Source organism: Lissotriton vulgaris, chromosome 2_1 (genome assembly GCF_964263255.1).
Source record: "Lissotriton vulgaris chromosome 2_1, aLisVul1.2, whole genome shotgun sequence".
NCBI classification, from domain to species: domain Eukaryota; kingdom Metazoa; phylum Chordata; class Amphibia; order Caudata; family Salamandridae; genus Lissotriton; species Lissotriton vulgaris.
In genome coordinates, this window is record NC_141687.1 from 950,639,444 (window position 1) to 950,665,348 (window position 25,905).

Consider the following 25,905-nt stretch of genomic DNA (forward strand, 5'->3'; position numbering starts at 1 on the left):
TCTTATTGACGGGTAGCCAGTGGAGGTCTTTAAGGTGACCAGAGATGTGTTCGTTGCGTGGGATGTCTAATATGATCTTGGCTGAGGCGTTTTGGATTCGTTGGAGTTTCTTCTGGAGTTTAGCGGTAGTGCCTGCGTAGAGGGTGTTTCCGTAGTCCAGTCGGCTCGTGACCAGAGCATGGGTGACTGTTTTCCTTGTTTCGGTGGGGATCCAGCGAAATGTTTTTCTGAGCATGCGAAGAATGTTGAAGCAGGAAGAGGATACGGCGCTGACTTGTCTGTTCATTGAGAGTGAAGAATCCAGGATGACGCCTAGGTTCCGTGCGTGGTCTGTCGGGATGGGTGCTTTTCCAAGGGCTTCCGGCCAACAGGAGTCGTCCCATGCAGAGGGGGATGTGCCAGCTACATTCCGGTGCGTCGACGCTGGCCATTGGGCCTATCGGCGCCGGACGGCCTACGCCTCATGGACAGAACTCCTGTGTATTTGAGTCTAATTGTTGCCAATGAGGTGAAACCTTTGCCCAGATAGTGGTAATGTGAAAAAATAACAAAGTAAAGATATACTATCGTAGAAAGTGCTGTATATGCCACATAATTTGCCTTTTCTATGGTACATTTTGCACCATACACCTAGGGACTTGTAGGTATGTTAAATATGCCAATTAGGAATATGCCAATTAAAAAAAAAATATGGGGTGTGGGGCCCACATAGAACAAGCATTTACAATGCAATGGTTTTGCCTTTGTTAAAGTTAGAGCTATTGGCATTGCTCTTGACACTCTGAAGCTCCACTCTGCACTCTGAAGCTCCACTCTGCACTCTGAAGCTCCACTCTGCACTCTGAAGCTCCACTCTGCACTCTGAAGCTCCACTCTGCACTCTGAAGCTCCACTCTGCACTCTGAAGCTCCACTCTGCACTCTGAAGCTCCACTCTGCACTCTGAAGCTCCACTCTGCACTCTGAAGCTCCACTCTGCACTCTGAAGCTCCACTCTGAAGCTCCACTCTGAAGCTCCACTCTGAAGCTCCACTCTGAAGCTCCACTCTGAAGCTCCACTCTGAAGCTCCACTCTGAAGCTCCACTCTGAAGCTCCACTCTGAAGCTCCACTCTGAAGCTCCACTCTGAAGCTCCACTCTGAAGCTCCACTCTGAAGCTCCACTCTGAAGCTCCACTCTGAAGCTCCACTCTGAAGCTCCACTCTGAAGCTCCACTCTGAAGCTCCACTCTGAAGCTCCACTCTGAAGCTCCACTCTGAAGCTCCACTCTGAAGCTCCACTCTGAAGCTCCACTCTGAAGCTCCACTCTGAAGCTCCACTCTGCACTCTGAAGCTCCACTCTGCACTCTGAAGCTCCACTCTGCACTCTGAAGCTCCACTCTGAAGCTCCACTCTGAAGCTCCACTCTGCACTCTGAAGCTCCACTCTGCACTCTGAAGCTCCACTCTGCACTCTGAAGCTCCACTCTGCACTCTGAAGCTCCACTCTGCACTCTGAAGCTCCACTCTGAAGCTCCACTCTGCACTCTGAAGCTCCACTCTGAAGCTCCACTCTGCACTCTGAAGCTCCACTCTGAAGCTCCACTCTGAAGCTCCACTCTGAAGCTCCACTCTGAAGCTCCACTCTGAAGCTCCACTCTGAAGCTCCACTCTGAATCTCCACTCTGAAGCTCCACTCTGAAGCTCCACTCTGAATCTCCACTCTGAATCTCCACTCTGAAGCTCCACTCTGCACTCTGAAGCTCCACTCTGAATCTCCACTCTGAAGCTCCACTCTGCACTCTGAAGCTCCACTCTGAATCTCCACTCTGAAGCTCCACTCTGCACTCTGAAGCTCCACTCTGAATCTCCACTCTGAAGCTCCACTCTCCACTCTGAAGCTCCACTCTGCACTCTGAAGCTCCACTCTGCACTCTGAAGCTCCACTCTGCACTCTGAAGCTCCACTCTGCACTCTGAAGCTCCACTCTGCACCCTGAAGCTCCACTCTGCACTCTGAAGCTCCACTCTGCACTCTGAAGCTCCACTCTGCACTCTGAAGCTCCACTCTGAATCTGCACTCTGAATCTGCACTCTGAATCTGCACTCTGAATCTGCACTCTGAATCTGCACTCTGAATCTGCACTCTGAATCTGCACTCTGAATCTGCACTCTGAATCTGCACTCTGAATCTGCACTCTGAATCTGCACTCTGAATCTGCACTCTGAATCTGCACTCTGAAGCTCCACTCTGAAGCTCCACTCTGAAGCTCCACTCTGAAGCTCCACTCTGAAGCTCCACTCTGAAGCTCCACTCTGAGGCTCCACTCTGAAGCTCCACTCTGAAGCTCCACTCTGAAGCTCCACTCTGAAGCTCCACTCTGAAGCTCCACTCTGAAGCTCCACTCTGCACTCTGAAGCTCCACTCTGCACTCTGAAGCTCCACTCTGCACTCTGAAGCTCCACTCTGCACTCTGAAGCTCCACTCTGCACTCTGAAGCTCCACTCTGCACTCTGAAGCTCCACTCTGCACTCTGAAGCTCCACTCTGCACTCTGAAGCTCCACTCTGCACTCTGAAGCTCCACTCTGAAGCTCCACTCTGAATCTGCACTCTGAATCTGCACTCTGAATCTGCACTCTGAATCTGCACTCTGAATCTGCACTCTGAATCTGCACTCTGAATCTGCACTCTGAATCTGCACTCTGAAGCTCCACTCTGAATCTGCACTCTGAATCTCCACTCTGAAGCTCCACTCTGAAGCTCCACTCTGAAGCTCCACTCTGAAGCTCCACTCTGAAGCTCCACTCTGAAGCTCCACTCTGAAGCTCCACTCTGAAGCTCCACTCTGAAGCTCCACTCTGAAGCTCCACTCTGAAGCTCCACTCTGAAGCTCCACTCTGAATCTGCACTCTGAAGCTCCACTCTCCACTCTGAATCTGCACTCTGAAGCTCCACTCTCCACTCTCCACTCTGAATCTGCACTCTGAAGCTCCACTCTCCACTCTCCACTCTGAATCTGTACTCTGAAGCTCCACTCTGCACTCTGAAGCTCCACTCTGCACTCTGAAGCTCCACTCTGCACTCTGAAGCTCCACTCTGCACTCTGAAGCTCCACTCTGCACTCTGAAGCTCCACTCTGCACTCTGAAGCTCCACTCTGCACTCTGAAGCTCCACTCTGCACTCTGAAGCTCCACTCTGCACTCTGAAGCTCCACTCTGAATCTGCACTCTGAATCTGCACTCTGAATCTGCAGCTCCACTCTGCACTCTGAAGCTCCACTCTGCACTCTGAAGCTCCACTCTGCACTCTGAAGCTCCACTCTGCACTCTGAAGCTCCACTCTGCACTCTGAAGCTCCACTCTGCACTCTGAAGCTCCACTCTGCACTCTGAAGCTCCACTCTGCACTCTGAAGCTCCACTCTGCACTCTGAAGCTCCACTCTGCACTCTGAAGCTCCACTCTGCACTCTGAAGCTCCACTCTGCACTCTGAAGCTCCACTCTGCACTCTGAAGCTCCACTCTGAAGCTCCACTCTGAAGCTGCACTCTGAAGCTGCACTCTGAAGCTCCACTCTGAATCTGCACTCTGAAGCTCCACTCTGAATCTGCACTCTGAATCTGCACTCTGAAGCTCCACTCTGAATCTGCACTCTGAATCTGCACTCTGAATCTGCACTCTGAATCTGCACTCTGAATCTGCACTCTGAATCTGCACTCTGAATCTGCACTCTGAATCTGCACTCTGAAGCTCCACTCTGAAGCTCCACTCTGAAGCTCCACTCTGAAGCTCCACTCTAGAGCTCCACTCTAGAGCTCCACTCTGAAGCTCCACTCTGCACTCTAGAGCTCCACTCTGAATCTCCACTCTGAATCTCCACTCTGAATCTCCACTCTGAAGCTCCACTCTGAATCTCCACTCTGAAGCTCCACTCTGCACTCTAGAGCTCCACTCTGAAGCTCCACTCTGCACTCTAGAGCTCCACTCTGAAGCTCCACTCTGCACTCTAGAGCTCCACTCTGAAGCTCCACTCTGCACTCTAGAGCTCCACTCTGAAGCTCCACTCTGCACTCTGAAGCTCCACTCTGCACTCTGAAGCTCCACTCTGCACTCTGAAGCTCCACTCTGCACTCTGAAGCTCCACTCTGAAGCTCCACTCTGAAGCTCCACTCTGAAGCTCCACTCTGAAGCTCCACTCTGAAGCTTCACTCTGAAGCTCCACTCTGAAGCTCCACTCTGAAGCTCCACTCTGCACTCTAGAGCTCCACTCTGAAGCTCCACTCTGCACTCTAGAGCTCCACTCTGAAGCTCCACTCTGCACTCTGAAGCTCCACTCTGAAGCTCCACTCTGCACTCTGAAGCTCCACTCTGAAGCTCCACTCTGCACTCTGAAGCTCCACTCTGAAGCTCCACTCTGAAGCTCCACTCTGAAGCCCCACTCTGAAGCTCCACTCTGAAGCTCCACTCTGAAGCTCCACTCTGAAGCTCCACTCTGAAGCTCCACTCTGAAGCTCCACTCTGAAGCTCCACCCTGAAGCTCCACTCTGAAGCTCCACTCTGAATCTCCACTCTGAATCTCCACTCTGAATCTCCACTCTGAATCTCCACTCTGAAGCCCCACTCTGAAGCCCCACTCTGAAGCCCCACTCTGAAGCCCCACTCTGAAGCCCCACTCTGAAGCCCCACTCTGAAGCCCCACTCTGAAGCCCCACTCTGAAGCCCCACTCTGAAGCCCCACTCTGAAGCCCCACTCTGAAGCCCCACTCTGAAGCCCCACTCTGAAGCCCCACTCTGAAGCCCCACTCTGAAGCTCCACTCTGAAGCTCCACTCTGAAGCTCCACTCTGAAGCTCCACTCTGAAGCTCCACTCTGCACTCTGAAGCTCCACTCTGAATCTCCACTCTGCAGCTCCACTCTCCACTCTGAATCTGCACTCTGAAGCTCCACTCTCCACTCTGAATCTGCACTCTGAAGCTCCACTCTCCACTCTGAATCTGCACTCTGAATCTCCACTCTCCACTCTGAATCTGCACTCTGAAGCTCCACTCTCCACTCTGAATCTGCACTCTGAAGCTCCACTCTCCACTCTGAATCTGCACTCTGAAGCTCCACTCTGCACTCTGAAGCGCCACTCTGCACTCTGAAGCGCCACTCTGCACTCTGAAGCGCCACTCTGCACTCTGAAGCGCCACTCTGCACTCTGAAGCGCCACTCTGCACTCTGAAGCGCCACTCTGCACTCTGAAGCGCCACTCTGCACTCTGAAGCGCCACTCTGCACTCTGAAGCTCCACTCTGCACTCTGAAGCTCCACTCTGCACTCTGAAGCTCCACTCTGCACTCTGAAGCTCCACTCTGCACTCTGAAGCTCCACTCTGCACTCTGAAGCTCCACTCTGCACTCTGAAGCTCCACTCTGAATCTGCACTCTGAATCTGCACTCTGAAGCTCCACTCTGAATCTGCAGCTCCACTCTGCACTCTGAAGCTCCACTCTGCACTCTGAAGCTCCACTCTGCACTCTGAAGCTCCACTCTGCACTCTGAAGCTCCACTCTGCACTCTGAAGCTCCTCTCTGAAGCTCCACTCTGAAGCTCCACTCTGAAGCTCCACTCTGAAGCTCCACTCTGAAGCTCCACTCTGAAGCTCCACTCTGAAGCTCCACTCTGAAGCTCCACTCTGAAGCTCCACTCTGAAGCTCCACTCTGAAGCTCCACTCTGCACTCTAGAGCTCCACTCTGAAGCTCCACTCTGCACTCTGAAGCTCCACTCTGCACTTCCACTCTCCACTCTGAAGCTCCACTCTCCACTCTGAAGCTCCACTCTCCACTCTGAATCTCCACTCTCCACTCTGAATCTCCACTCTCCACTCTGAATCTCCACTCTCCACTCTGAATCTCCACTCTCCACTCTGAATCTCCACTCTCCACTCTGAAGCTCCACTCTCCACTCTGAAGCTCCACTCTGAAGCTCCACTCTCTACTCTGAAGCTCCACTCTGAAGCTCCACTCTGAAGCTCCACTCTGAAGCTCCACTCTGAAGCTCCACTCTGAAGCTCCACTCTCCACTCTGAAGCTCCACTCTCCACTCTGAAGCTCCACTCTGAAGCTCCACTCTCTACTCTGAAGCTCCACTCTGAAGCTCCACTCTGAAGCTCCACTCTGAAGCTCCACTCTGAAGCTCCACTCTGAATCTCCACTCTGAATCTCCACTCTGAAGCTCCACTCTGAAGCTCCACTCTGAAGCTCCACTCTGAAGCTCCACTCTGAAGCTCCACTCTGAAGCTCCACTCTGAAGCTCCACTCTGAAGCTCCACTCTGAAGCTCCACTCTGAAGCTCCACTCTGAAGCTCCACTCTGAAGCTCCACTCTGAAGCTCCACTCTGAAGCTCCACTCTGAAGCTCCACTCTGAAGCTCCACTCTGAAGCTCCACTCTGAAGCTCCACTCTGAAGCTCCACTCTGAAGCTCCACTCTGAAGCTCCACTCTGAAGCCCCACTCTGAAGCCCCACTCTGAAGCCCCACTCTGAAGCCCCACTCTGAAGCCCCACTCTGAAGCCCCACTCTGAAGCCCCACTCTGAAGCCCCACTCTGAAGCCCCACTCTGAAGCCCCACTCTGAAGCCCCACTCTGAAGCCCCACTCTGAAGCCCCACTCTGAAGCCCCACTCTGAAGCCCCACTCTGAAGCCCCACTCTGAAGCCCCACTCTGAAGCCCCACTCTGAAGCCCCACTCTGAAGCCCCACTCTGAAGCCCCACTCTGAAGCCCCACTCTGAAGCCCCACTCTGAAGCCCCACTCTGAAGCCCCACTCTGAAGCCCCACTCTGAAGCCCCACTCTGAAGCCCCACTCTGAAGCCCCACTCTGAAGCCCCACTCTGAAGCCCCACTCTGAAGCCCCACTCTGAAGCTCCACTCTGAAGCTCCACTCTGCACTCTGAATCTCCACTCTGAAGCTCCACTCTGCACTCTGAATCTCCACTCTGAAGCTCCACTCTGAAGCTCCACTCTGCACTCTGAAGCTCCACTCTGCACTCTGAAGCTCCACTCTGAAGCTCCACTCTGCACTCTGAAGCTCCACTCTGAAGCTCCACTCTGCACTCTGAAGCTCCACTCTGAAGCTCCACTCTGCACTCTGAAGCTCCACTCTGCACTCTGAAGCTCCACTCTGCACTCTGAAGCTCCACTCTGCACTCTGAAGCTCCACTCTGCACTCTGAAGCTCCACTCTGCACTCTGAAGCTCCACTCTGCACTCTGAAGCTCCACTCTGCACTCTGAAGCTCCACTCTGCACTCTGAAGCTCCACTCTGAAGCTCCACTCTGAAGCTCCACTCTGAAGCTCCACTCTGAAGCTCCACTCTGAAGCTCCACTCTGAAGCTCCACTCTGAAGCTCCACTCTGCACTCTGAAGCTCCACTCTGAAGCTCCACTCTGAAGCTCCACTCTGCACTCTGAAGCTCCACTCTGAAGCTCCACTCTGAAGCTCCACTCTGCACTCTGAAGCTCCACTCTGAAGCTCCACTCTGCACTCTGAAGCTCCACTCTGAAGCTCCACTCTGCACTCTGAAGCTCCACTCTGAAGCTCCACTCTGAAGCTCCACTCTGAAGCTCCACTCTGAAGCTCCACTCTGAAGCTCCACTCTGAAGCTCCACTCTGAAGCTCCACTCTGAAGCTCCACTCTGCACTCTGAAGCTCCACTCTGAAGCTCCACTCTGAAGCTCCACTCTGAAGCTCCACTCTGAAGCTCCACTCTGCACTCTGCACTCTGAAGCTCCACTCTGAAGCTCCACTCTGCACTCTGAAGCTCCACTCTGAAGCTCCACTCTGCACTCTGAAGCTCCACTCTGAAGCTCCACTCTGCACTCTGAAGCTCCACTCTGCACTCTGAAGCTCCACTCTGAAGCTCCACTCTGAAGCTCCACTCTGCACTCTGAAGCTCCACTCTGAAGCTCCACTCTGAAGCTCCACTCTGCACTCTGAAGCTCCACTCTGAAGCTCCACTCTGCACTCTGAAGCTCCACTCTGAAGCTCCACTCTGCACTCTGAAGCTCCACTCTGAAGCTCCACTCTGCACTCTGAAGCTCCACTCTGAAGCTCCACTCTGCACTCTGAAGCTCCACTCTGAAGCTCCACTCTGCACTCTGAAGCTCCACTCTGAAGCTCCACTCTGCACTCTGAAGCTCCACTCTGCACTCTGCACACGCAATTTTGGGTGGGAGACAGGTAAAACAAAGGCATTTTGGCTTAACAAATGAGTCTCCCACCCAAATTGGGTATGGTGGTATGTATGCTATTACCAAGGCTGTCTAACCTTGATTCCACCTCATATCTCTTTCATGAACCACCATACATGTCCTTCCCATTTATTTCACTCATGCATGGGTTTTTTTAATCCCTGCTTTCTCCCTTTGTCAGCGTTTTACCGTCATTTTCTTTATCAGTCTTCACCCCGTTTCTCTCTCTTATTTTGGATGGAGGCTGGTGTTAAAACAATAATAAGTGCGGGTTTTCAAATACGAGCGCTGGTGGACCCCTGCAATCAGCTCAGCTGCTCAAAGTAAGCACGGTATAATCTTCATGCCTCCTACTTTCCCTGCAGCCAACCATCTCCTCGGATGACGGGCTGCCGGCGATACCTCCCTGCAGCTTGGTTTGACCTTCATGCCCTTTCCCGGCGGGTGCCCTCAATCCCGACCAGATTCGGGGGCGTTCCCAAGAAGAGGCTTTCGGCTGACGTAGCCAAAAGCCAAAGATTCTCGGGAACGCCTCCGAGTCTGGTCCGAGATTGACGGACGGAGCCCTCTCCCAACTGCTAGCCTCCATTTATGGAGCTAGCCAATCGGAGGAGGGGGCGTATCCCGACCCACACACACAACTCAAGAGGTTTTTTGGCACATGCGCATGGCCAGTCAAAACCTAAAAAGGGAATTTCCAACAGACTCAACTCATGAACACGTCAACAGCACTCCTCTCCTTCTAGGCTAAAATTCAGGCTTCAGATCACACTGCTGCTCTGAAACCCCAACATAACATTAGATAGTTTTTCCTGATCATTGGCGAGGATGATCCCAACTTCTTGACCTCTCATCTGCTTTTGACACTGCTAACCTTCAACCCTCACAGAACCAGATCATTAAATCCAAACACACTTTAAACTGAGGACGGAATAAAAACCGTTTTTTATCAGGCACGCATTTGTAACCTTTGAAGAACCCCTCCAACTCCTATTCCCCATCATTTTGTGTAGATTATACCGAGCTCCAGTGTAAGTCACCGGTAGCAGCATGCCCAGTTCCGCAGGTAAACGCCCAGTTCCGCAGGTAAACGGGAAAAACTATTGATGAAGAATATCACCAAGGAGTAATCCTGGTGGGTGAGGGTTTTACAACAAAAAACAATGTATTTTATACAAATAGGAGAAATAGCCCACATGTCTGAATAGGACTGCCGTTTTTTGATGTACTTGCAAATAAAAAGGATGTGTATACCTCTGGTCTCCCCGTTCTTGATATAAACTCACAACTATCAACCCATGTAAAGCACTCTACGTTCTAGACCAAGACTGCACAATAAAAGATGTTGGTCTTAAAAAGGAAAACCGCCTTGCTTTGAGACTTCAGAACTGCTGTCCAAATACTTGTACTTTTGAACAAAGTCTTCCCAGCCACCCCATTAACCCATCTGAATGGCATTCTACACTTCACAGCACACCTTCTCAAAGGCCTGAAGATATTGGACTATTTATTACATCTGCTGTGGTGAAACTCCACTGGTTTGCTTTGCGTGTCTGCATGGGCTTTAAAGCCAGCTGTGTCATCTACAAAGCTGCCATGAACTGCACACCTGCCTAAATGGCAGTCACGCTTACCATCCTCAGAGGATCAAAATACACCCACAGCTAGAACTGGACTAGGATTTGAATTGAGGAAAGAAAAAAGTAGGAAATCCCTTCTCATTCTTTACACTCGGGATTTGGAACAATATCCCAGTAACCATCAGCACCATTTCTACCATCCTCCAATTCATTTTCGAATAATGCCACATCTCAAAACCATTGCTGACCGCTGTACCTTTTCTCCCCTATAAATTGAACTGCAATCATTGCTGATGACCCTTATCCATGCTTTGTTGCTCCTGGGTAGATTGACCTTTTATAAATACTCAGAAATGTACATACGTACACCCAGCACACTTTCCTCCACATCCGTTCCCTGCTTCTTTGGGATGAATAAATGTCTATACTGTAGGACGAGAATGGGTAAACGGTCTGCCTTCAGCTGCAATACCCATTTTGCCTGAGAGGTAAGGCTTGTTGTTGCTCATTTGAACGTGTGAAGCCATAGGAAAAATGTCTTGTTACGGATGTAGATTAACTTTAGAGAAGCCGACTCCACTGAATTGTGCCTAGGCATTGTGTGTGTTTGATAAGCATGAACTTTATATAAAATGTTCTTTTTTGCACGCACGAGTCGAGTTTGATCTGACCGCATAGATCGCTCAAACTGCTATTGAAACCTTGATCTGCTGCCACTTTTTGTTAGGGGAACTGAAGGTGCCGTAAATTTACTTATACTTTACATCTTCGTGAATTCCAGAGAAATCCGGTACTGTTGTTAAGTAGCCCTTCCTTTTAAAGACACTATTGCTGCCAGAGGGGGGCAGGACATTGCAGAAATAATAGGCACTATTATCGCATAATGCTGTGAGGCTGGAGATCAGGATTATTTAGTGGAAAGTAAGATCAGCCTTGAAAGTACTCCATGCCAGTCTTATTTCATGGAGGTAATGATTTAACATAATTACCTTAAAGTTAATTTAAAGTTGTATATTAGGTTTATAGGTGATGATGATTGAAGTCCACATCTTATTTTATCTAAGATTCAGACAATCTAGACTTCTTTCTATCAAAGAAGCTGCCCATCCTTGACTACACTCTAATCTTAACAAACATTTCCAGCTTGAGTAAATGGCAATGGGAAAAGCAGTAATATCGTCATATTCGTATTCTCTTGTTTATCAATAGCTAGAGATTAATAGAGTAACCTGGTAACGAATCCAGTAGCAACAAAGTAAGATAAAAATAAAGATAAATTGCAAGCTGGGAGGGAATAAACGTTTGTGTACATAAATCACTTGATAATTGGTAATGGGTAAAGACTAAAGGTTTTCATTTTATTCAATTAAATGAAGCGATCCTGAATGCCCTTTATTTTTCAATTGTGTATTGAAATGCACTTGGGTATATGGGAATCCAACATATTGAATGACTAAGTGCATTTTTTTGCCGTTTTTATATTACTCCTGCTTTTCTCATTTCTTCAGAACTAGAAGCCTTAAAGCAGCGATTCATGAAACACTCTCTCACCAAAGTTAAACCCAAAACTGAGCGAAAGATGAACCTAAATGTTGTCCGTAAAGAGATAACTGCAGAAGGAAATGAACAGCTCAAGATGGATTTGATGCCAGTTACCATAGCTGCGGAAACACTAGAAGAGAGTACCCATGGAAAGCCAGGTATGTTTTAATTTAGACAGTAGAATGTTTCTACGTGCTAGCAAGTTGGAGTGTTGACCCCTGAAGGTGTCTGCCAAAGAGTGTTGGGATGGAAAATATTGTGTTACGCATGCTACATTGTCCTTTGACTTCCCTTCTGCTTTCAGATCGACCTCTCTTCTCTGCATTTGGGTAACAGAGTGAATTGGCACGTCGCATAGCACCATAACTTTATTTATGTTTCATAGAAACAAAGTAACAGTTTAAGCAGTTTAGCAAAATTGTATTGGTAATTCTCTCTTGATTTGCAGTACTTTAACCGGCTCATGACGTTTCATAGTTAAAAAGCTTGTCCAAATGATCTTTCTGTTATTTTTTTTTTACTTGTTTGCGTTTTTTTGTTTTTACAATTCATCAATGGCAATATGAAGCCTTTCATTTAAGAACTATAACTCCTCTTTTATACACACTTCAACAATGAAAGCCATACATGTAGTCCTCCATTAAGATTACATTTTACTCAACACTTGTGGAAGCTCAGAGGTGCCAAATATCTGATGTAGTTTACAGTTCGGCCTGGACTGTTCCTAGTGGAGCAGGGTCGAGACTGATCTACATATAGCTGGGTCCAAACCGAGGTGGCATGGTGTGCAAAATAACAATGGATTGGAATACGGCCCCAAAGTGATTACCAGTGGCTGAGATTAATTCATGTATTCCATCAATTTTTGTATAGTTATTGTGTCACCCTAATTGGGATGGGTATGCCCAGACGTGGGTTGTGCGCACAATGTCACTGGAACCGGACTGTACCTTGCTGATGAGCGCATAACTTGTGGAAACCCAGTCCTGGGTTGCTCGTGTTTCCGCTCCGGGAGGACTTGGGTTGGCAGTTAGGGCTGGACTGTACCTATCAGAGCAGGGTCAAGACTGATTTGCATATAGCTAGATCCAAACTGAGGTGGCATGGTGTGCAAAATAATGAAGGATTGGTGTGCGGCTCGAGTGATTACCAGTGGCTGACAATAATTTAAGCATTCACTGTTTGCATACTTTAAATCATTAAAATATTTGATGTAGACCAGAGCATCCAAACTATTTGACTAACTGTATAGAAAGTCCTATGAATTAATAGCCTTTTTTTTATATAAAATGTATTTATTTGGTGTGCACTGCAAATTTAATAGATTTTATTTATTTGTATATATATATATATATATATATATATATATATATATATATATATATATATATATATATATATATATATATATATATATATATATATATATTCGTTTTGGTTTACTAAAATTATCCAATTTTCAAATTTAATGCACTATTGCTGAAGGGACAATGTAAACATAAACTTTGAAATTGAACAAGAATGTTTCGACTGCTTGTCTAAAGGTGAACAAGTTGAACATATATTAAATATCTTCCGGCAGGGACCCCTAATGACCCAAGACCACAAATCGCTGGTCCCTCTGCCTATTGATTCTTTGTGAATACATTTTTCAAGCTGCTGTTCCTCAGCTTTAAAAAAAAATGTAAGTAGGAGAGTGCAGTAAAATGATCACTTACAGTGTACTTCATTTTGAGTAGGAAATGTTGCAGTGATGACTGGCTAGTCCACTAAGTTTGGATTTGTACCTAGGTGGAGTAGTAGGCAGTGGTCTATTTATTTGTCCAGTGCATGCTAAGCGTTTGTGCCAAAGAAAAATAGAAGTTTGATAGAAAAGAAATGGTCAGTTATGGGGGAGAATTTGCCCTCCAACTAACTTACTACATTTGAACTGTGAATTGACTCCCAAACATAAACTCATTGCCTCCTTTTACGCAGATGTTTCTACTTGCAATTGAGATTGAAATACTTTTTTAACACCACTTGCTTAATATTCAGGTGAAAAGCTACAAGTGTTAAAAGCAAAACTGCAAGAAGTAATGAAACTTCGGCGGAATGAAGAACGCAAGAAGCGGCAGGCTCTCTTCAAACTGGATAACGAAGATGGCTTTGAAGAGGAAGAGGAAGAGGAGGAGGAATTGACTGATGAATCAGAGGAAGAGGACGATGGAAGCAAGGAGGTACAGGAATGAGTCTTGTGTATGTAAAAGTGACTTGTGCATGTACTCCAAGGCAGTCAGCGCTGGCAAATTTCTTTCTTATTAAAATGTTTTATTCAAATTTTTAACTCTCCCATAGCATATATGTTCTTTTCACATTGTTATGGTTTAGTATAGTTTTTCAGACTAGTCTTGATAACATCTACTTTACTGTCATTAATTCTACCATCAGCCAATTCCTTTCCACGATACAAAGCGGAAACAGGGAACATTGATATGTGTAACATTGTAATGCCAATATAGTTTGCCACGCCAGGGTGAGATGTAAAAGCACTTTCTGATAATGATCATTATTTTTCTGCACTGTCAAATTGGCTGTGTAGATCCTCAAGGGTTCCTGAAATTCTCTTTGGCAGGACCTAGTTGGGAGATCGGTTGCGTAGATTTCAGACACTTCTCCACACATTATCATGTCTATAAGCCATTCTTTTAATCACAGTGTTCAACTTCCACCCCATGTCGTTGCAATTACACGCTTTCCCACTAGGATGGCCATTGCCATCAACTTCAATAAGTCTATGTTGAATCTTGTACATAACCCAAAAAGGCTTCCTTTGGGGTAATTGTCAAGGACCCTAGTCATTATCCCAGTGCCCCTAACACCTGCAATCAGAAATCAGCAACCCCATAGAGCTCAAAGCAAGGTGTATGAAATCCGCATCTTGACCTAAGCATTATCTTCAACTCTAGTTTGGTGTCATACCAAACTGTAAGTATTTATAAAGAATTAATCTGAATTTACGAATGGAGTAAATCTCTTAGGTTTGCTTACAGCATTTGGACCATTGGGTATGTGTAATCTCAACGCCCAAGTCCTAAGCCCTTTGTAACCTGTTCTGTGTATCCCCCTCCCCTTAACCCAATCAATGCTGTGGTATGCATTCTTGTAATTCGCCTTTTAGGTCAGAGACTAGATAGCAAGAGAGGCAGCAGCTCCTGCTCATTTGGATCATAGGAGGATTCTGAGATCGATTCCTGCATCCTATTCCTCAAATTGTACTATGTGGCTGATCCTAATGAAGAGTTGGGCAATGTTCCTAAGTAATCTTTAAACAATATAATTTTTTTATTAGGGAAGAGATTCCCCCCTATTGCTGAAGTTCTTACTTAGTTGCCGTATTAGTGTTGGGTTGTGTTCATTTTGTGTTTATACGAAATGTTTAATTGAAGCATAGGTAGGGAATAGGCCACCAGGACTTCACATAATGTATTTAGTTTTGACCAGACCCGCATCATTCACCTAAGAGTATGAATCTCATGGTTAGGACTTGTGTCTTTTTGATACAGGTCAGCATGAATAGGCGTTCAGGGAATAGCCCCTTCTCCAAATCGTGATGTGGGGCATGCTTACAATTGTGTATCCAGAGATGTTCAAACTGAGCCTGTGCCACTAGATAATAGACCTCCACATTTTTCGCACTAAACCCTCCATTTTAATGTTTTTGTGATTTGGCTCTCCTAATTTTCGGTTGTCCCCTAGCCCATGCTATTTCAATCATGAGAAATTTCAGTTGGACAAACAAATGTCTCATTTAATGGCATGGGAGTGTTCTAAAAGAGGTACAGTAGTTTTGGCTGAATCCCCATCTTCCTGAGTGCTATCCTACTTGCCGCTGTGAGCGTAAATAAAGCCAATCTGTTAGACGCTCCCATACGTTTATTCCATATTCTCCATGGTTCTCCTTCAAGGTTGTGGAATTATCGCCATGAAACATTCTCTAAATATCTAATAAGGTTTGGGAAACTCAACATATTTTGACGAATTAATTTGTAACCCAGACTATTTGCAGAATGTAATTCTTCTTGAATGATGGGATTTAGATTGTTAGTGGGGTTAAATACCAATAGCAGACCTAGTCTTTGCATAGCGGGGGATGAAGATCTCTGCTTCCTTGTTTCACTCCCCTTCTGTGATAATGCTCTTTAGAATGCAAGACAAGAGGTCCTCCACCAGAGCAAACCGAACGAGGTACAGTGGACAGCCTTGATGGGTAACCCTCCTTATTTTATTGGGTCAGATGCCATCTCATTTACTTTTATTCTGGCTTAAGGGGCAGCCAAACAGCATAAACCAGTTGAATCCAGTTTAACCAACCACCATTCTTTCCACTATAGTAAATAAGAAGGGTCCTTCTATAAAATCAAAAGCTCTTTATCCAGTATTGGGGTATCTTTCATAGATTCACATGCTTAGACTCATCCCCGCCGACGAGGTGGGAGTATCGCGGTACAATAAATAGCGATATGACTATAATCTATACGTTTTATTCGTCAAAGCTGAAGTGTAAAAGACCTACCTCTTAGCAGATTACGCCAGTTTTAACATAAAAATTGTCATCTTCAAGGCATTTTTATCAGGGCGTTTCCCATATCTCACCTTTACCTCCTAGCCACTATCTGGAGGAGTCATCTTCCTATATCCGTAAACAAAACAGAGTGTTTTCTTTATGATTTTAAGGACCAAAGTAGGGAATCTATTTGTTAAATCCCTATAATCGATCATATTTGGGAAGAAGGAACGAAGATAATAAACTCCATTTTCAATACCTGCGATTCTCCCTAGAATTGATAAAAAGTATAAAGCACCGGATGATGCTCCTGCTTGCCTATCTGGACACCCAAGACCAGATTCTGTTATTTCACAGGCGACCCAACGGAAGTCTCGAAATCTATCCATTTCTGTAACGGCGCCTCCGTAAGGATGGGAGACACCTGGATAACACTGGTAAACGCTTCACCACCATGGTGGGTGCCTCAGTTCGTGCCACAAACTCTTTGGCGATTCTAGGCAGATATGACCACCAATTATGGTCGGATATTTCCCCTTACCTCGAATACCTTCCGGAGAACAAGAAACAGGAAGCAAAGAAAATACTTTTTGAAGGCGAAAGGGCTGCTTCAGAGATTGACATCTCTATTGATCTAGCCTCCTTGCGTTTTCGCCAACTTGCTGAAGCAGCTACCCTTCGACGACCGGGTTTGTTGAAATCCACCAACTTATGCCCGGAGGTCTAAACCAAGATTCTGGACATGCCATTTGATGGTGATTTATTGTTCGGGAAACACATTGATGAGGCGTTGCAAGAAATCAAGAAAGATACAGACACTGCCAGGGCACTTGGTACTTTACAATATAGAAACACTCCTTCTCAAGGAGCTAGAGGCAAAGGTTCATATTCCTTTCGGGTGGATATCAAAAATACCAAAATCAGGGCAATCAAGGACGATATGGGTACCAACAGCAGCAGTCCTATAGAAATCCCCCAGCTGCCGCTTATAGGCAACAGAACAGAAGACTCCAACCTCAAGGCAGGCACTCTGCTAGAAAACAGTGACAATCTTTTAGCTTTTAGCACCTGCAACAGATCTGCCACACCTGGGTTACAGGATTCCGAATATATCCCGACCTCTAACAAAATTGGAAAAGAATAACCACAGACAAGTGGGTTTTGTCAATTCGCCCCCCCCCCCCCCCCCCCCCCCCCTCTCATCCACCATTGAAGAAGCATCTCTGGATCTTGCTCTTCTCAGAAAAGAGGTAAAAACCATGCTTTCGAAAGGAGCGATAGAAAGAGTGCCTCGCTCTCAGGTATGGAAAGGATTTTACTCCCGCTTTTTTCTAATAAAGAAGAAGTCAGGAGAATGGAGGCCTATCCTGGATTTAAGAAAGCTGAACAAATATCTTTAAAAAAAATCCTTTCGCATGGTCACACTTCAAGAAATCCTTCAGTTTCTGGACCATGTGGATTTCATGACAACATTTGATCTCCAGGATGCATACTTCCACATCCCAATTCATCCCAAGCATCGGAAATTCCTTCGATTTTACTGTGGCAGGTGTACATTTCCAATTCAAGGTCCTTCCTTTCGGCTTACGCTCGGCCTTGAGAGTCTTTGAAAAATTCCTAGCTCCAGTGGCAGCTCATCTCAGACTTCAGAGCATCCAATTACCGTATTTTCCGGCGTATAGGACGACCCGGCGTATAAGACGACCCCCTACTTTTCATGATGAAATGTAGGTTTCGTCCTATACTCGCCGTATAAGACGACCAACACTTCCAAACATTATGTTCCGGTACTGTATTGCCGGCTGGAACCTTTTGCAGTCCCCTTTCCATGTCCATGAACTGAGTAGATGACGTGCACTAGTGACGCTCCTCTGCTTCCGATGAACGTGAGGATTATGGCGCCAGATCAGCGCATATACCGCTGTCTCTCTAGGCTGAAGACGCAGTAAGAAAATACCGAAATGCCCCGTGGACCCTCTCCCATCGGCACTACAGCACTACGGGACTGTACCGGTAAGTAACTGTGCACTAAATCATGTGCAATTTTAGATTAATGTACCGGTAAACGTGTACTTGTTCTTCATGTATCATTACCGGTCCTATTGTGAAGCGGGCAGACACCTTCGGGTAAAGTCCTGCTACGGCACAGAGAGTGTGAACGCGCGAGTAGAGCCCAGGTCATATTGGAGGGTTCCTGGGTGCAAATTCAAAGTCGGTGGAGCGTTGCTTCCACTCATAAAAATTTGGTGTCCGGCGTATAAGACGACCCCCGACTTTTGAAAACATTTTAAGGGGTTAAAAAGTCGTCTTATACGCCGGAAAATACGGTATTCCCTTATCTGGACGATTGGTTAATAAAGGCTTCTTCCTTTCGACAGGCTTCTCTTGCAACATCCGTATGCCTACACGTTTTTCAATCCCTAAGACTGTCACTGAACATTCAAAAATCGGTCCTCTGTCCTTCTCAAATAATTCAGATTCTGGGGGCAATGTTGGATACCGTCCGAGACAAAGCATTCTTGTCCAAAGAAAGACAATCTCGCCTCACTTCTCTGGCGTCAGACCTCCTAAAAAGAAAGTTAGCTTCTGTGAGGATTATCAAATCTTTTCTGGGAATACTATCATCCGCAATTCTGCTAGTACCTCATTCCCGTCTAAGGATGCATCCGATTCAAGAGGAACTGGACAGTCATTGGCTGCAAATCTCGGGGTCATTCGACGACCTAGTGCAAATAACTCCAGTTATGCGTGAAGCACTTACCTGGTGGATGTGCTCTAAGAATGCCTCAGTCTGGCTCACTTTTAAGCCTTCTGTACCAGATTTCATCCTCATGACAGATGCCTCCCTAGAAGGGTGGGGTGCACACCTTCAAGATCTTTGCATAAGAGGAGATGGTCCTCTGCAATGGCAAAGATGAATATCAATTTTCTGGAGCTTCGAGCCATTTTCCTAGCGTTGCAGTCTTTTCTCCCAAGACTTCAAGGGTCAACTGTTCTGATCATAACCGACAACACCACTTGCATGTATTATCTAAACAAGCAAGGAGGTACCCGGTCCCACATTCTATCTAAAGAAGCTCAAAGCATTAGGGAATGGCTGCTTTCTCATGATATCCAAATCACGGTGGAACATCTACCAGGAATCCACAACACTTTAGCAGACACTCTGAGCAAGACCTCAAAGTCCTGTCACGAATGGCAGCTCAATCAGACAGTTGTGGCGAGTATATTTCAGTAGTGGGACAATCAAAATCTGGATCTCTTTGCCTCAAGGAACAATCGAAAGTGCCCATTCTTTGCATGTTGGGAGCCAGAGAAGGGATCTTGGGGGAACGCCTTCATGATGAGATGAACGGGGATTTTTGCATACGCATTTCCCCCTTTTCCGTTGATCCCAAGACTTCTTGCCAAGCTCAAGATGGAACTATGCAGCATGATTCTCATTGCACCGAGATGGCCGCGTCAACATGGGTTCACAGAGCTTCTCCTACGATCCAAACACAGACCTTACCGTCTTCCAGCAGTTCCGAACCTATTATCAATGAGCAAAGGCCAGATTCTTCATCCTCGTACAGTCCAATTGCATCTTCATGCATGGTTTCTGGACTCACGGAGTTTAAGGAGATAAATTTACCTCAAGACTGCAGAGATTCTTGCTAGAGCTCCTTCTACCTTAAAACGTATGCGCTAAAATGGAAACGGTTCTGTTCCTGATGTAGTAACAAGAATATATACATCCTTTAAGATGTCCTCCAGATAAGATATTGCCTTATCCTCTATCGTTATCGAAGTCTGAACTTGTGTTTGCTTCGGTTAAATTGCATCTAGCGGCCATCTCTACCTACAGGCGCTCTACAGGAGTGGACTCACTTTGCTCTAATAGTTTGATTAAACAGTTTCTAAAGGGGCTTTTCAGAACTTTTCCACCTATTAGAGCTCCTCCTCCAGAATGGAGGCTTAATTTGGTGCTGCAGCAGCTCATGAAGCATCCATTTGAGCCTGTTCACAAAGCGGATTTAAAGTATCTCTCCTGGAAAACAGCGCTTCTAGTGGCACTCACCTCTGCTCAGAGAGTCGGTGAAATCCAGGCTTTCACTATCAAGCAACCTTATTTGAAATTCACCAATGACTATGTCCTTCTCAGAACTAATCCTAAGTTTATTCCTAAAGTTCCCTCTACATTCCATCTTAACGAGCCTGTTATATTGCGCTCTTTCTTTCCCAATCCGTCTTCCTCTCCTGGGAAATCTTTACATACCTTGGATGTCAAAAGATGTTTAAAATTCTACATTTCATGTACTGTGTCCATCAGAAAATCCGACCAATTATTTATTTCCTATGGTGGTCAAAAGCCAGGTCAATTCAATTCCAACACACACTGTCCCTGGACACTAAAAATAGGTACTTGTTTTCAACAATGTAGTGGCTATCTGTCAATATCTACTATTGTGTCACCAGACTTTATCAGTTTAGTATTCAGGTGTGATATCCTATCTCGTCCTATTCTAAAAACTAGAGAGATTCCTTGTGAGCTTTCAACAGGAAAGTCAACACGAACATAGTGATGTCCGATTTTCCTAGTTTTCACAGTACATCCTCAGTTAAACGTGAAAAAATGTGTGAAAAACAAAATGACACCTCACAGGCGCACCACCCTCGGGGCCACTGGCAGGTACTCACCAGATTACACCCCTTTTATCATCACAGGTAGTTCTATTTTTCCTTTTTTGAATAAAATGAAGTGTCCTAAAGAAAAAAACAGATGTGTGAAGTGCAAAAGAGTAATGAATATTTACTCCTTAGGTGACATACAGTGATTAAAATCGTCAGACACACCAAGCTCACAACTTTTATTCTTTTATCAGGCGGGATCTGAAGAGGATGAGGCGCAGAGGTCTGCGTAGCCCATTACGATTGATGAGACAACCGCTGGGGCCCATCATCCTAACTATAAGCTCACAGTAGGAGGGAAATAACACACCTCTTCAGCCGGTACGAGAGAATAGTGCTGGCAGAGGTCACAAAGAACAAAGTGTCCAACATTGGTGCGGTGACAAGGTGTCTGACCCTGATGAATTTGCCAAAATCCTAGTGGCAGAGAAACATGTTGGCAGCAGGTAATGGTATGCAGAGCTAGCTACCAGTCTTTTTAGTTCAACAGATCACGCCTGATAAAAGAATAAAAGTTGTGTGCTTGGTGTGTCTGTCGATTTTAATCACTGTTTGTCACCTAAGGAGTAAATATTCATTACTCTTTTGCACTTCACACATCTGTGTTTTTTTCTTTTGAACACTTTATATTTTTCCTATTTTGAATAAAATGACTCCCTATGATGATAAAAGGGGTGTAATCTGGTAAGTACCTGCCAGTGGCCCCAAGGGTGGTGCGCCCGTGAGTTGTCATTTTGTTCTTCACACATTTTTTCACGTTTGACTGAGTATGTACTGTAAAAACTGGGAAATCAGACCTCACTCTATGTTCGTGTTGACTGTCCTGTTGAAAGCTCACAAGGAATCTCTCTAGTTTTTAGAATAGGACGTGATGGGATATCACACCTGAATACTAAACTGATAAAGTCTGGTGACACAATAGTAGAGATTGACATATAGCCACTACATTGTTGAAAACAAGTACCTATTTTTAGCGTTCAGGGACAGGGTGTGTTGGAGTTAAATTGTATGAGTGGAGGGCTACAATGAATTTCCCTTATTCCCTCTTGGCTCCTGTTTGGAATAGAGGTCAAAAGCCAGGAACAGCTGTGACGAAGTACACTATCGCAAGGTGGATTGCATCTACTATCCAATTCTGCCATTTCAAAGCTGGACATCCTTTATCAAATACACCTAAGTCTCACTCTACAAGGGCAGTCTCCTCATGTACTGCTCTTTTTCCTGGAGTACCTTTGGAGAAGATTTGCCGTGCTGCAACCTGGAAGAATGTGCACACATTTACACGGCATTACTGCCTTGATCTGGCAACAGAGGCTGAATCAGCAGTGGGTCAAGCAGTGTTACGAAACCTTTTTAAGTAAGGTAAGCTTCTGTAAGAAAATGCTTATATCTTTACAAAAAAAAAGTGTTCAATATATATCTGTCTATTTTGATGCATATGTATATGAAATTTCTCTTATGACGATTCGAATATGTACGCTAGCGCTATATTGATTTTTCGAGGTGTCTGTCTTTTCTTGTGATACCCACCATCCACTATGCGACTAAGTATTATTTTCTGCTAGCTATTCTGATTCTAAGCATGTGAATCTATGAAAGATACCCCAATACTGGATAAGAAAACGAGTTACTTACCTGTAACTTCAGTTATCCAGTATTGGTATCTTTTATAGATTCACATGCGACCCACCCTCCTCCCCGGAGAGGCTTACCTTATCTCTAGACATCGTATTGTCACTTGTGCTACGAAAATCTGAGGGTTTGCCTCTCTGTGGAAGGTTCTAGAAGGGTGCTGCAGCCTGATTGGCTTGGTTCCAAGTTTGGTTCTTTTTACAAAAGGACTAAGATTGGCTAATGTAGTGACTTTGCTGTCCGTAGTAGCCTATTGTGTAATAGCGTTATGACTAGAATATATATGTTTTATTGTACTGCGAGAGTCCCACCTCGTCGGCGGGGATGATTCTAAGCATGTGAATCTATGAAAGATACCAATACTGGATAACTGGTTACAGGTAAGTAACTCGTGATCTTCTGCCTCGAGTTAACTTGGTGGTTGATAGCGGACAGAAAGTGTAAGGTATCTGCTGTAGATCTACCCAGTTTAAAATTAAATTGGTCTGGTCTAATGATTGCCAGCGCTAGTGGGAGTGTTCTATTAGCATGGATTTTCGGGAGTATTGTCTGGTCCACATTAGCGGCAAGGGTTGGTGTAACCCACGAAAGGTATTATGGTTTATCTGGTTTTAACGTCATGACAACTATCTTGCCTATCATTGATTGTGGGAGATTGCCTGCTGGATATGCTTCCTCATATACCTGCAACAGAACTGGAGCCAACTCCTCTGCATATTCCTTGTTGAATTCTGAAAGAATTCCATCACTTTCTGGAAACTATTGTTCTTTGATTGTTATACAACCAGCTTGATTTCCTCTAGGGTAATCAGCTGGCACAAAGCAGCACGTTCTACCAGCTCCAGCCGGGCCTGTGTAGCTCTGTCTAAATAAATCAGATGTGCTTGAGCTATTTAGCGTTGTGTAGACCTTCACAAGTGCCTTTAGAATCTTTGCTAATTCTTACAATATATCTGTTTTCAATCCTCATAACTTTATTTGCTGCCCACTTAGGTTTAATTATTGAGGCCAGTGTGTGACCCAGACATTCTCCCTTCCTGGTCTTAATTCTTTCATTTTACTCTGCATAGGCTCGAGTATAGTGTGATTGGTTATCTTATTCATATTTCCCCCTACTAGTCATTTTGACTGTGTGTGTAAAGATTTCAGAATTCCATTTGCTCTATCTATGCACTCCCCCATGATCATTGCCTTTATATGCCTCCATATGCCTCCCGCAAAGCCACCACAGTAGTGTGTAGATGTATTTAATAGATTATAAATACATCCGAGCCTGTGGAGCCATATGTACACATTGAGCTAGGAAGTCTTACTTATCTCTGACACTGTTAGTTCACAGGATAACCACTAACTTCTAAGGATTTGCAGTATGTTTATAGGTGTCATCTTCTGAAGAATTTGCAGCAGGCAGGTACGCATCCTTCTATAAGCTGCTCACCAGTTTTAGTTTAATTGTTGAATCCATATTGACCATTATTCTACTGCATTAAAATTGGACACAGTGCCTTTTTGTTCTGAGGTTGAGGTTCCTCGTCAAGACTTTGGATGCTTGATCAAGCATGAATTTGCTTTCTTGGGATCCTGAGAGGAAGCAAGTCTTACCCTTCATAGAGAAGTGAAGCCTCGCCGGATAGAACATGGCGTAGTGTCTCCACTTTCTTGAAATCTACTTTTTGATATTTTAATAGATCGCCTCTGTGAAAGGCCTCGGTGGCCGACAAGGTAGGGTGATCGAATATTAAGTGTATGTTCTCTCGTTTTCACCATGCTCTGACATTGAAAACACAAAATTGTTGTTTTCAGTGTAGTAATGTTGGTGGTCCTATTGGCTAACGTGGAGTGAGCCTTCCCTCTGTGCTAAATGCTTCCATGGGGGGTTACCAAAGATATTACTCCAAGGTATCAAATTATTAATTCTTTTAAAACAGACTTTTTGCTGAAATCAGATTTTAGATTAATGGAAAGGTGATGTTACAGTGACAACTTTGTTGATTAAAACCTCTAGTAGCCCTTCCGGACTGTTGCTGTTGTTGTCCCACAAAACAAGCCCCCGCTAAGAGGTTTGAAGCACCCCCAGGAACAAGGGACTCCGCTTCAAAGAAGCTACCACTCCAGTAAAGCAAATGATAATCACCAGTTGATTAACCAATCTTCTAGGAGTGGCTCTTTATGTTGGGTGCAACCTAAGGGTGTACCCATGGTTCAGCATCGGGAGAGAAGACCTGAGCTATCTTCTAATTGTATATCTTCTTAAAACCGTGTATGCTACAACTTGAGGCAGTGCCTTACTAGGGCCTGTCTGTTCTGTGGAGCCATGGGGGATCCAGCACTCGATCCCCTGTTATTTGTTTGCTCTGTAGTTGTCGTAATTGTGTTGCTCCACGTGATCTCAGACAAGGGGAGTGTCTTAGTTGTGCTTGTGCCTCAGTAGAACGATGACCTAACTGGCATGATCAGGCTCTGTCGCCTACCAGAGCTTAGCTGCCTGAGTACAGTGGGTCGGGTGCACAGTCTTGTAGTTCTCGCTTTCTCTAGTGCAAAGTTCAGAGTCTCCTTGGGGCTGACCAGAGTGCTGGAATTAGACCAAGTCACCCACCTAGGCCTCTAAGCAAGGTGATCTTCCGTTGACTATCCACCTAGTCCACCTCCTACGGAGCCTTTTTTTGCATACATTTTCTGCTTCCCAATCCGCTTCAACAGATCTCCGTAGGTTTTAGGGCTTATGGTGATTCTGGAAGGATATTTCTGGTACATAGGTGCTCCATCCATGGGAACAATTTTAATGAGCCACTATCTTGTTTCAAGCTCTCTGACATCCCCTGCTATGTCAACTTGAATTTCCTTAATATCTGCTAAAGAATGGTGAGCAGAGGTATTCTGTCCTCTAAGTGATTCAGCAGATTTCGGCTATGTGCTGGTCCACTTTTGCAAGTACTTTAAAAAAAAAATTCCTCTGGGTTCGATTCATTTCAGCACTCTTGCACATGTACATACAGTCTACATATAATGTGATGTTAACCCAAACCCCGGTTTCACTTCTAGTACCATAATACAATGTATACTGTTCAAATCAGTTTTACTAAAGAAATAACTATGGCCAACACTGTACTATTACATAAAATTCATTTATTTAAAAACCTGTTTGTTAAAGAAAAAATTCAAAGCTATAAACGGTACAATAAATGCACAGCACCACTAAAACCAAGAGCAATAAATCCTCAGTAAGCCTATTTTTAATCACTGTAACAAAGCTTAATCCTTAAAGGAGAGGAGAAAGAAAAGAAAAGAGAAGGAGAAGGAAAACATGCAGCAATAGGCTTATTGTTCGTTGATTAATCGGTTAGGAACTAGATATTGGCGTCCGTTAAACAAATCTTTAACTGTTTCTTTCAAGCACACCAATGTTACCCCCCTGAATTAGTTAAATCAATGAGTCCACGCTTTTCGACAGAATTAAACCCATATGAGCCACCTTTTGTTAAGACCAACCTTGTTCCTCTCATTTTACATAAAAAAACCTCTGCAGTAGGAACTGCGAAGTCTCTCAATTTAATCTCATAAATCTATTGGGTGACGGTTTATAAGGTAGACCACGTCTCCCTTCTATCTCTTCCTCTTATAATCTCCTTTTGTGTATCATGCATAACATCTTAAAATTATGATGTAGTCCTCACTAGAAGGTAAAAAGATAATTACTTCTAGTTGCTCCAAGAAAGCCAATGTCTTTA

The 25,905-nt window shown here is 45.3% G+C and overlaps 1 protein-coding gene across 1 annotated transcript in view; it reads left to right on the top strand.

Moving 5' to 3' along the window:
- Positions 1 to 25,905, top strand: part of CLSPN (claspin) — a 202,306-nt gene that overhangs the window by 21,342 nt on the left and 155,059 nt on the right. The window contains exons 2-3 of the mRNA XM_086954200.1: positions 11,295 to 11,486; positions 13,366 to 13,547. Of these exons, the coding sequence (XP_086810326.1) occupies positions 11,295 to 11,486; positions 13,366 to 13,547 (374 nt within the window). The remainder of the gene's footprint in view (positions 1 to 11,294; positions 11,487 to 13,365; positions 13,548 to 25,905) is intronic.